The sequence below is a fragment of the Branchiostoma belcheri genome, unplaced genomic scaffold (assembly GCF_001625305.1).
Source record: "Branchiostoma belcheri isolate BF01 breed outbred unplaced genomic scaffold, Haploidv18h27 scaffold31, whole genome shotgun sequence".
NCBI classification, from domain to species: domain Eukaryota; kingdom Metazoa; phylum Chordata; class Leptocardii; order Amphioxiformes; family Branchiostomatidae; genus Branchiostoma; species Branchiostoma belcheri.
In genome coordinates this window covers 3,022,150-3,034,162 of record NW_017803921.1, presented here as the reverse complement: position 1 = coordinate 3,034,162, position 12,013 = coordinate 3,022,150, and the positions used below count along the sequence as shown (strand labels likewise).

At 40.8% G+C, this 12,013-nt stretch overlaps 1 protein-coding gene across 1 annotated transcript in view; it reads left to right on the top strand.

Annotated features, from left to right (window-relative positions):
• LOC109474550 (arachidonate 5-lipoxygenase-like) overlaps nt 1–11,890 on the top strand; it is a 12,444-nt gene extending 554 nt beyond the window's left edge. Inside the window, exons 2-17 of the mRNA XM_019774881.1 lie at nt 700–1,066; nt 1,684–1,834; nt 2,755–2,799; nt 3,402–3,527; nt 4,899–4,996; nt 7,502–7,634; nt 7,943–8,038; nt 8,161–8,257; nt 8,413–8,530; nt 8,748–8,840; nt 9,078–9,138; nt 9,261–9,366; nt 9,481–9,572; nt 9,911–10,084; nt 10,393–10,556; nt 10,832–11,890. Coding sequence (XP_019630440.1) covers nt 726–1,066; nt 1,684–1,834; nt 2,755–2,799; nt 3,402–3,527; nt 4,899–4,996; nt 7,502–7,634; nt 7,943–8,038; nt 8,161–8,257; nt 8,413–8,530; nt 8,748–8,840; nt 9,078–9,138; nt 9,261–9,366; nt 9,481–9,572; nt 9,911–10,084; nt 10,393–10,556; nt 10,832–10,946 — 2,010 coding nt within the window. The 5' untranslated portion in view covers nt 700–725 and the 3' untranslated portion in view covers nt 10,947–11,890. The remainder of the gene's footprint in view (nt 1–699; nt 1,067–1,683; nt 1,835–2,754; nt 2,800–3,401; nt 3,528–4,898; nt 4,997–7,501; nt 7,635–7,942; nt 8,039–8,160; nt 8,258–8,412; nt 8,531–8,747; nt 8,841–9,077; nt 9,139–9,260; nt 9,367–9,480; nt 9,573–9,910; nt 10,085–10,392; nt 10,557–10,831) is intronic.
• Nucleotides 11,891–12,013: the final 123 nt, after the last annotated feature.

Genomic DNA, 12,013 nt, shown 5'->3' with positions numbered 1-12,013 from the left:
GGGGGGGGGGCTGTCTTGTACATTTGTAAGAACACGGGTTTAATACTTGTCTTTTGGAAATAACACAATTATGTAAATGCTAAATATGTATCGTTTCCTATTTTTAGGATAAGAGATGATCTTGATTAAATTTTCAAAGTTGGCGAAGCTACAGATTATAGCTGTCAATTTCACTGCCAAATATATGCTGTTCACATTACATGTAGTTATAAAGCATATTGTTTAAAATAGATATTCTACTGTTATAAAATGAACATTACATACACACTTGCAATTGTTATATTACTACAAAACTGATTTCAAGCTTATTGAAGTTTTGGGCATGTAGCCTCTTGTCCTGAAATGGCCAGGTAGAGTTACATACAGGGTCAATGCTATTAACTTAGAAACCGGGAAAACCGGTACAACGACGAGTTGTGTTTATACTACTACATGACTTTTGAACTTATAAGATGAATATTTGCGGTAGGTGTAAAGAGTATACTCCTATAAGTACTTTTGTAGACGATGCTGCAATAGATAGATGAAAACTGAGAGAGAGAAAAAAAAAGAAAACGTACATTTCATAATGCAACTTTTTTTATTTGCACGCTCATAAAATATGTATGGTTCCTATTCCCAGAGGACGACATCCATATACTAGTAATCAAATCGACATAACATTATGTTTAATATCACATATTATATGAATTTCTTTAGGGGTATTTTAACAGTGGTTTAAAGAGATGGGAGCAAGTTGTAGCAGTGACAGTTCCGCGGTAGACGCCGTCATCACGGTCCGTACCGGCGACGTCAAGGGCGGAGGCACGGACGGGAACGTCTACATCGCCCTGCACGACGTCAAGGGCAACCGGACCCGCGACGTGCTGCTCGACTGCCGCTGGAAGAACGACTTCGAGGCGGGAAGTCTGGACACGTTTAAGATCACCCACGCCAGACTGCCGCACGATCTGAAGGAGATTGAGATCTGGAGGGACAACTCAATGAAGGCTGATGACTGGTTTGTTGAGGTCATCACCGTGGATATCGTGGGAGAACCGACCAAGTTTGTGTTCCCGGTGCAGAGGTGAGTCTGTTTAGCCTTGATCACGAATATTCATCCATCATTTTATCCGTCCATCCATTTATCCATCATTCCATCCATCCATCCATCCATCCATCCATCTATCCTTCCATCCATCCATCTATCCTTCCATCCATCCATCCATCCATCCATCCATCCATCCATCCATCCATCCATCCATCCATCCATCCATCCATCCATCCATCCATCCATCCTTTCATCCTTCCATCCATCTCCTTTCCTTCTCTATCCTTCCTTCGTTCCATCTATCCATCCATTCACCTATTCATTCGTCCATCAATCCATTCTACCTTTCTTCCATCCATCTATCCATCCATCCGGTCGATACATCCATCCATCTACCATCCATCCATTTAATATCCATCAATCCGCTCATCCTTCCTTCTTTCCATCAACCCATCCATCCTTCTATCTATCCATCCATCCATCCTTCCTTCCTTCCACCATCCATCCATCCACTCATCTATCCTTCCATCCATCCATCATAAATTCGTTCGTTCATGCCTTCCCTCCATCCTAAGCTTAAGGATCATATAAATGCACGTTTCACGTTGTAGTTACGACTGAATACTTAACTCCATGCTGTAACATGTGAACAGGTGGGTGAACGCAGGCGAGCGGCTGTTCCTGACACAGTACGACAGCTGTCTGCCCCAGTTTGAACAGCACCCCGACCAGCGCACCAGGCTGCTGAACGCCAAGAGACAGCTGTACCAGTACCAGCAGAACGTGGAGGGGCTGCCTGTACAGGTAAGGTATATCCTTGGTTTTCAACTTGAAACTTCCGTTTTTATCTTTTCTGTAGGGATTTTTAACCAGTTTACCCATTGCATGACCACAAGGTTCACTTCTGGGCCCTGTACTAACTCTAAAAAAGCTGCATCTCTTCTCCCTAAGTTAGAAACATCAACTTTAGGCAAGTTTGACTGATTCAATAAGCGAAGCAGGAATGTGAGTCTAACACTGAAAGTATCTGTCTCTCGATCATTGACAAAAGTGTAGTACTAGTATATGGTCTTCTCACTCTACGTCTCCCAGTGGGAAGCCACCGTATTAGTCTACCAGCTGGTTCGTTAACGTTACTACGGGCCTACGTCGTCGCACTACAGACGAAATTGGCTGGAGACAGCCATAGAGTTGTTTGTTTGTTTGTTTGTTTGTTTGTTAGATGTTGTATCCATGAAACACTGTTCTCAACATTCTTGTGTATGTTCACCCAGTTTCTTGCTCTGGGCTGCATTCATAGCCCATGACTCAGAGCTGTAGAGTAGAATAGTCTCTGTACATTCTTTAAACACTTTATACACAATAACAGCGGACAACTAAATCTCTTGTTCAAGGTCAGAAGTCCCCGTATCATGAATCTATATAAATAAAAAGGGCAGCCCGTTAATTAACTGAGGTTTTCCCGTTTAAGACCCGTTTCCTGGCTCTTTGAAAGTACACAATGTCGTCTGTGCTTGCTTAACAATTCACGGAGGTGCCTTTTGTACATTAGAACCGCACCTACTTGAGCTTCCTGTTGATGTTGTGTTGTACTTGATACATGTCACCATGGACCACCTGGCCTGTACTGACCCAACCTACTTCCGGTATGTTCTGACGTCATTTCATGTAAGAAAGACTTCGTCCTAAAGGTTTTTGTGTCTTGCTTTTTTTCTTCTCTTTAGATCAAAGAATTGCCGAGAGATGAGCAATTTTCCAATGACTATCGGGTGAGTAATATGTTCTTTGCAAACATAAATGGTAGCCGTGATTTTATGGTGTGATTATATATAAATAAAAACTGCCAAAACATAATATAATTTCTTTTGGAACTGTTAATAGTGTTGTGATACAAGTTATACTAGTTCATGTCAGAATAGAAATTAAGGTAGTCATACATAGTACATGTATGTCGAACATAAGTCAATATTTAATACACATTCTATTAATTTTGCAAAATCATGCCCGAAGGCTACTTGCTTGTACAGTGTCAAAGGAAGTAAAGCAAAGCAAGAGAAGACATAAAACTACTTTCTGATCAACTTATACTACTACCACGTTTGCTATTGGGGGTTTGACTTCTTCTTCTTTGAAAGCAGTGAATAATGAATAGCCCCACGTTATGCATAATGAGTGACTTTAATTTTGTGATTTTAGTACCGACGTAGTCTTTTGGTGACAATCACCAACAGCCATAACACATTGTATCCATGTACATGATCATTCCAATGTGCCCTCATACACCACAGTGTATACATCGAGCTACATACATGTTTGCAAGCATGCATGTCTGCATACTAATGTTTTTTTTTTGTTTGAACGTACATTCCAGCACGACATAGTGAAGAAAAAGGTTGCGCTGATCGCCCAGAGTAAGATTGTCAACATGACGTCAGACAAGTGGCGAAGTCTTGACGACTTAAAGAACGTGTACAAGAACAATCTTGGCCCTCCCAAGGTATGGGTATATCCTTCCAAGGAACTGCCTTATCCTTTTAGACAAAATGTTGCTTCTTCTTTGATGCTCTCACTTTTTTTACCCATTTTTAATTTAGCAAAAAAAAAAAAGATTTCTATCCGTATACAGCTATCTTAGGTCATATACTAGTACTTATGAAGCCCCTATCAAAGCCTCCCGTACTCTAACTCCTCGTACTTAATCTAACAAAAGATCTTTTGGTTGCTACAAGAAAGTATCAAATTGTCCAGAAAGTATCAAATTGGTAGGGCAGTATCTACTATTGAGTCGCCGTAGTTTGGTTGGAGAAAAAAAGGTACCGGGACAAAATAGAAAGCCCAATGAAATACCTTAAGACTTAAGGAAATATACAGAAGCCTGACATCTGCTTGGAGTGTAAAAAACATCGTACAGAATATTCCTGAATGTTTCTAGCCTCCACCAGGCCTTCCTACGGGAATACGGATCGTAGAATTCGGCAAAAAAAAGAGAGTAAAATTGGACAGGGGAGTCCGGGCGCGGGAAGGTTGTTTCTTTCCCTCCGACTTCGCGGTCAGCCAAACCCCAAGGCGACCAAACTCCCCTGGCAAATATTCTCGTATATGTATCCAGAGTAGTTAGTCTGATAGAGACTAGAATGTTTCCAGGTGTGTTATCTTGTACAAACCGGTCCCAATGGTTGCCATAAAGACCCAGGGTGTCAGATAACGTCTGTAAAGCCCTAGGGAACACACCAACAGGTGGCTACGAGGCAACACATTCCGTTCCCCATACACAACCACTCACTGTACAAACCACCACTGTACAGGCCCGATCTGCACTATTTAAAACCTTTAGTGCGTAAATCCTTCACAGGCGCTCTCTAAATGCACTAATCTTCCCACCGATTCATACTGTAGCTTAACCAATTATAAGACTTACGCCTGGGCTTTAAGTGTAATGACTTGTGTCTATTACTACTACAAAAGAGCCTCCAGTTTATGTTCGTAAGTCACGTTGTCAAGGCGACGGCTGTCAACAAGTGGTCCTTATGTAAAACACATCTTACATAACAATGTCCACATGGAGAATATATCGAATGAATGACGAACTTTATTGCATATTTCTGCCACACTGGGCTAAATACAGGTCACAACAAAACGTGATGAGCAGATACAGATGAATTGATACATAAAAACATAAAAATAACCAGCATTAGCATAATAATCATAATTTCCGATTTCTGTGACATGATATAAACGCAAATGACAGATACTTTTTATTGAAATAAAACTGTATTACATGTGTAGGTTTATCCTAACTGCTTGTTGTATGTTGGAGTATATACACTGTTTTTTTATTATTATATATACACTGTTTTTTTTTAACCAGGGCATGGCCTATTGGAAGGAAGACCTCAACTTCGGCGAGCAAAGGCTGATGGGATGCAACCCGAATATTTTCAAGCTCTGCAAAGAAATCCCAGAAAAGTAAGAAAACTGTCCATATAACAGTATATTATGCTAATTTATATTAAAGAGTTAATAGATAACTAGAAAGGCCAATATTTGCTTTGGAGCAAATACAGCGATGGGTTCACCACATTTTACGACATGGCAGGGAAAGAATGAGAAACACAAGGGAAAACAATGATTTACATTGATATAACTATAATATGAAGTAACATACAACTAAAACAACAGTTGGATAGCTATTCCCTACTTTATTGGTTAGGATTTTTAATTGCATAATGCAAACTGTTGATTTTCAAAATAAAAAAAAACGTTCATGCCCCGCATTCCAATGCTGGAGCAGAAAAGCTTGAAATACCTACCAAAACACTTGAATAAAGACATACTGTCAGTATGAAAATGCTCTGTGCAGGTGTTATTAACAATCACATAAACTATGAAGCCATACATTGAATAAGCTATACATATAATATGATTATCATAACCTTTATTTTTAAAATCATGCCAGTGAGCTAATTGCATGTACAGAGTGAAAGAAAGTAAAGTAAAGCAGTAGAATTTCTGTACTAGCTATGATAGTACTTCATTATGATTCGTCCTCATCGTCATCATTCAATGTGGTCTATCTCTTGCTACTAGTGACTGGTAATACCTCTGTAGATTCTTCACACTGGCAGAGTACCGTACTCCTTCTCTCTTGTCAGCTCAATACTTTTGTGACAACATCAAAGTGATTTTAGTTTGTATGTTGGAAAAATACAAAAGACTAACATTCTAAGTTATTGACATTCTTGAGTAAGAACAATCAGTTTTTGAATGTTAAAAGGCAAAACAACGAAAATAAAAAAAAAATGTTGAAATTGTTAAAATGCAGAATTGTTAAAATTGTTAAAACTGATAAAATTGTTAAAAATGATAAAATTGTTAAAAATGTTAAATTGCTAAAAATATTAATGTCCGATGCACTGGGGTTCGAACTTGCAATACCTGGGATTGCCGCCTTGCGCGTTTCCAACCGAGCTAACTCGGTGCGATACACATCACTCACTGCATTGAATGTCATAAAAAGTAAACAGCATGGCGGTATCGATCGCTTCAAGGCACCAAGACTTTCAACTATTAACTACGGGGTTTCCTTCTTTATCAGGTTTGCTTTTGAACCACCTTGATGTTACTTAACTATCAACCCGGCTAGCAGAAGCCGCCGGCTCCTTTAATATTACAGCCGCTCCCTGTCCAATCTTCGAAAACTGTCGGGCATGCAAGCCCTCGACGCTCGCCAGGAAGCCGTCTCGCGATGTTCTCAGCAACAACAATTTACACTCTACAATTTTGGTGATTCTTCGGAGATCGATAACAGAACCTAGATAATACTAGTTGGTAAAGATTGCGGAAAATTGTTGATACCGTGGCGCGCGCGCCGACGATACACATTACGTACCGCGTAACTTTTTTGTTTACACGCCGGGCGCAGGTCATTGACCTCCAACTTGCGTTGTTCCAACAGAGAAGAGCAAAATGTCTGGCTCCCGCAGAACGTACCGCACTCTCCCGCTGGACGTACCGCACTCTCCCGCAGAATGTATCGCACTCTCCCGGAGGACGTCCCGCACTCTCCCGAGGGAAGTCCCGCACAGCGTCCTGCACTCTCCCGCAGAACGTCCCTCGAAAATCGATGCGTATTTCGTGGCCTGTGCTGTACCAGTACCAAAACACTTGAGTTCATACTGTCAAAATGGAATGGCTTTGAACAGGTGTTAATTGAGTTAATCCAATCAAATCCAACAGCCAATCAGCAAGAAGAATAGATTGGTCTGCGTCAGGTTCATGCTTGCATGCCCATATATGGGCATACCGACGAATTCCTTTCTTATTACGTCACGCGCGTACGCCCCCACAGTACTTTCCTATGGGGACCGCTAAAAAAGCAAATAAAACGATTGTAAAAGCTTGTATCACAAAAATTTAAAAAACGCCTAGGGGTATTTGCCCACTGTACCTCCATACCAAATTTCAGGACCTTGGGCCCTAAAATGAAGAAGCTGAATCCATTTAAAAAATGGCAGGAGAAGAAGGAGAAGGAGGAGAAGAAGAAACATCAGAAAAAGCAATATGGGTTCACCACCACTTCGTGGTGTGGTGAACCCATAACTACAAATGATCGAAGGTGTCCACAATTGAAAAGAAGAGGGTGCAGTGTTCTCTTATACATATGCATCCGAAAAGTCATACCTTCAGAACCTTGCCGCAACCTCCAGCCAACTAAGGTTGGTCGAAGTTCGGCTGCAGTCTTGTCTTTTAGGCTACGCCTACATTTCCACACAAGTCGATAGTGTTCGGCAAAGTGTGACATGAGCTTAAAAGAATGTTCTATTAAACCTCCCCGAGCCATAGAGTTCAGCTATTCAACATCTTGACGTATTTCCTGATACCCCCTCTCCCATGACGGTAAAACATTGTCCAACATGCCCTCTGGTACTCTTCAGTGACGTCAACATGACGTGTGTATATTTTGTTGTACAGTTTTGGCGTGACAGCTGAGATGGTGGAACCCTTTCTGGAGGGACTTTCTCTCGAGGATGCCCTGGGGTCTAAGCGGCTCTACATGGTTGACCTAACATTCTTGGAGGGGACTGAGTGTACCAATAACAGACAGGTATGGTGTAAAATAAAATAAGACCCTTCTATGACAATTCCCTACTATATACAATTAATTGGCTAGTAAGTGAGTTTATGAGTGAGATTTTGTTATTGCAGAACATAATAAAGAAATTCTTTCTTTTATCGTGACAGACGGACTGCAGAGTTCCTTACCGTCGCACGGTGACCCTACTGTGACATCTCCAGTAACTTCAAACAAAAAGGCCTCAGAAAGATAACGATGACGATGAAAACATTGCCTTTGAATGACGATTAGGAGTAAAGAATTCTAAATGTATTCATGAAACCTGTTGTTTTCCACAGCTTTGCGCCCCGTACGCTCTACTGTTCTGTAACAAGGACAAGGATTTGATGCCAGTCGCCATTCAGCTTTTCCCAACCAAGGGGCCAGACAATCCGGTAAGATTTTTTAGATCCATGTGCAATCATTTTTATGGCATTCTTGGTATCTACTACAGCATGCTGGAGTCTTATTGTTCATGCGATGGAATTTAGTTTATAATATATATTAAATATTTCAGGTGTTTCTTCCCTCCGACCCTACCTACACTTGGATGATCGCGAAAATGTGGTACAACATGGCCGACTGCTCTTTTCATCAATCATGCACTCATCTGGGTAGGTACAACAGATTGTCTGTGTGTGTGTGTGTGGGGGGGGGGGGTGCGCGCGCGCGTGTGTGTGTGTTTGTGTGCGGTGTGAGTGTTTATGTGTGCGTGTGTTTCCGTGATTCTACTACGTTATAGATAATTGTGCTTTTTTTATTTCTTTAGGACTCACTCACATCATTGCCGAGTCCTGCGCGATCTGCACCCATCGCCAACTGTCTGCATCACACCCGATGTTCCGCCTGATGGCGCCCCACTTCCTGTACCTACTGGCTATCAACACGTGAGCGCCCCCTTGCGATAATGATGATAATTACTCAACCATCATACTTCGTTTCCAACAGCATTTACAGCAATGTATTTAATGTGTATTTTGATTTTCATCAAATAAAACAAAACTTACATTCAAGGTTTACAATTTGTACGGAAGATGATGCAGTGGTTATAATGATATTTTCTACGCACTAATATTGTTATTCATATTTTTTTCTTCTCCACAGTCTTGCACTGGAGAGGTTGGTTTGTCCAGGTGGATGGATCGACAAAACGATGCAGATGGGAAGGGATGGACTGTTCAACATTGTGAAGAAAGTGTAAGTACATTAACTCTCTTCAACTAACATTTGAACCCCTACTAGTTGCTCCTAGTGGGTCAGTTAGTCCTCATTTTCAGTGATTAGATCTTAGAGCTAAAACAAACAAAAAAGTAAACTTAAGGACTTTTGAGGTTTCTACATGTATGTCCGAATGGTGTAGAAAAAGTTTGAGTATGAGAGAAATCACCGTATATTTACAGCCATGTAAAACTGTACTGTTAATTTTTCCTATAGCTGGAAAGACTGGAGGATGGACGTTCAGGGTACTCTTCCCGCTGAGCTGGAGAACCGTGGGGTCAGTAACGCTTCTTTCTATTGGTCTTTTGTTGTAGCCATAAAAAAGCATGAACCCTTTATATTTGATGTTTAATTTCTAGGACGTTTCCCATATAACCAAACAATATAACCCTTCTCCAGGTGGATGATGTTGAGGCCCTCCCCAACTACCCGTACCGTGATGACGCCCTCCCCATCTGGCACGCCATCAACAGATACGTCAGGAAGGTGGTGGAGGCAACATACGGTAAGTCCGCACTTTATTCTTGATACTAGTACTAGTAATCTCTATCATTGTACTATTTCTCGAAGTCTTCGTATGCCTCGATATGTCAATAAATATCCTTCGTCCAATTTGTAGACGTTCCAGCGAAGATTGCCGAAGACCACGAGCTCCAGGCCTGGGCACGAGAGTTAGGAGCACCCCTGACGGAAGGAGGCTGTGAAATAAAGGTACGAGTCACCCACGTTTGGAACCATGTTCTTAAGAATTAACTTATCATTACTGTACTTGAAAATATGCGTATTATCATGTGACAACATTCAACGTTTGAAACATTAATATTGATGAATTATCGGCACCTAGCTGCATTAAAATTCACAACCAGTAATTGTTCCTCTGAAAAAAATGACAGACGGTCACTGAAACTTCAAATGTGACCCCCCCCCTCTCTCAGACAGCCAGTCTCAAACGCCTATAACTTAAGTGCACAACAACACGATGGTACAGTTCCAAATCTGTTTACAGATCAAATGTGACCTTTTTAACACTGGTAATATTTCATATTCAGGGAGTGCCTGGCGATGGGAAGTTTACGACTGTTGACGAGATCGTTGCCACGGTGACGTCCATCATATTCATCTGTAGTGTCGGCCACGCAGCCGCCAACTTCGCCCAGTACGACGAGTACGCTTTTCCTCCAAACTACCCAGCATTCATGCACGGAGAACCACCTAAGACCAAGGTAAATAACGTTTTTTCATGCTTGGTTTCGCAGAGGGGAGCATATTGGTTTTGCTCGCTTTCTTCTTCTTCTTCCGTTACACACAAATAAAGGCAATGGCCTGGACCAGACGTCTGTCACCATGGTAACTGGTGCTGTAGCAGAAACCCTATGGTGTTTGTTACATTATGTAGCAGAACAGAGTTGGAGAGGCTGCAACAATTACAATAGTTTTTCCACTGTTGTCGATGTTGTTTTTTTCCAATGACTTAATTGAATGTCTTGCTTTGTACTAATTATAAACTATGGTTTTCCTCTAACCCCTACAGGATCCTCTAACGGAACAAGACATCATCAGCGCCCTCCCCAACAAGTCCCACACCCTGGACATCATGGTAGTCACCAAGATCCTGAGTGACAGGGGGACACAACCACTGGGCGACTTCGAGAGGCAGTACATGTATGATCCGCTAGGCGTCAAGGCGTGGAAAGAGTAAGTTTATGTGTGCCACAACATTCTGTAATAGTCACAAAATCCAGCAACTATTTGCATGCATAGATAACCTACACAACACTTTCTAGATCTTGTATCATATCGATCGAGTTTATTGCAAATCCATGTAATGTTCCGCATTTTTCAAAATTTGTGGGTTTTGGAGAGTTATAAAAGCAGGATAGTTTTTCTTGCCGTACATTTAGAGAAATTAGGATAAATCTTCGTGGTTTAAAGAGATAACTCATTGTGTTTATTTTTTTATTCCCCCATAGATTCCGTCAGGAGCTTGACGCCATTTCTAAGGAGAGCACTGAACGAGACAAAGCGAGGAAGAATTCGTACCCATACCTCAACCCCAGCGAAATTCCCAACGCTATTAGTATCTAAAACAGCAAAGCAAACATTGGAAGCTCTGAGATCAAAGTCTAGTAAAACACTTGTGTACTATCTATGTTTACTGCAATGTTACTGCTAACGGAAAATGATGCAATAAGAGTCATAGAGAACACAATGTTTGTGATGACGCACAGGCTACCACGTATACTATAAGCTTAGTTTGATGTTTCAATACAATGATTGACGTTTTACCATATTTGGCATGTTTTATTCCAGTAAGGTTTGACAACAGGAAATGTACGGATAACCACTAATATGTGGTAATCTATCCAGAGCTGTCCATATTTGAACCTGTATATTTTTCCTTTGTATAATATGTTACACATTTTTTACACAGTTTATAAGAGATGTGTGTGATTGCTAAGTTTTTAGTAGTGACTTCTTTTAACCGCTGTTCGAATAGTTTGCTGCTAAGTCATAGGTCAGATCTTTGTGTGAAAGAAGTGAAACATTATGCGCTGCTACTTTCTTAATGTGTTTGTATAGTTTGGACCATTACCTAAGCTATCGGGTATAATCATAATTCATGGTGGTAGTTTCTTAGTATCACATATGTAGTGTAGCCAGTTTCTTTAGCATTTTTGTAGAATGATTCTTCTTTGGATATACTACAAGGAGAGGCTGCTGAGCCCTTCGACCAACTATGAGAATTTCAAGCTTATAAGAGTAAGATTAAGTATAATATTTAATAGTGGGCGTGCACTTTACTATCTGCTGTACATACTATTAGATAGGTTATAATGTGTGTCGCTTTACTAGATCGGAAGACTTATATAAAGGTAGAACAGAAAGGTTGAAGAATTGTGATTATCAATTTATTTGTTGTATCTAACGTTAGGCCATGTGGATTTGATTACATGGATGACATCCTCTGGGAACCCCAAAACTGATGCGAGCGTGCGAATAAATAAGGTTTTGGCAAATAAATGTCTTCGTTATGAAATCTATGAGGTCATGAAGGTTGAACAAATGACCAAACACACAATATTAGTGCGGTATGGCGAATAATAGACTCTTCATTTTCATTTCATCACATTTTCTTCGTTTCCTTTGGAATT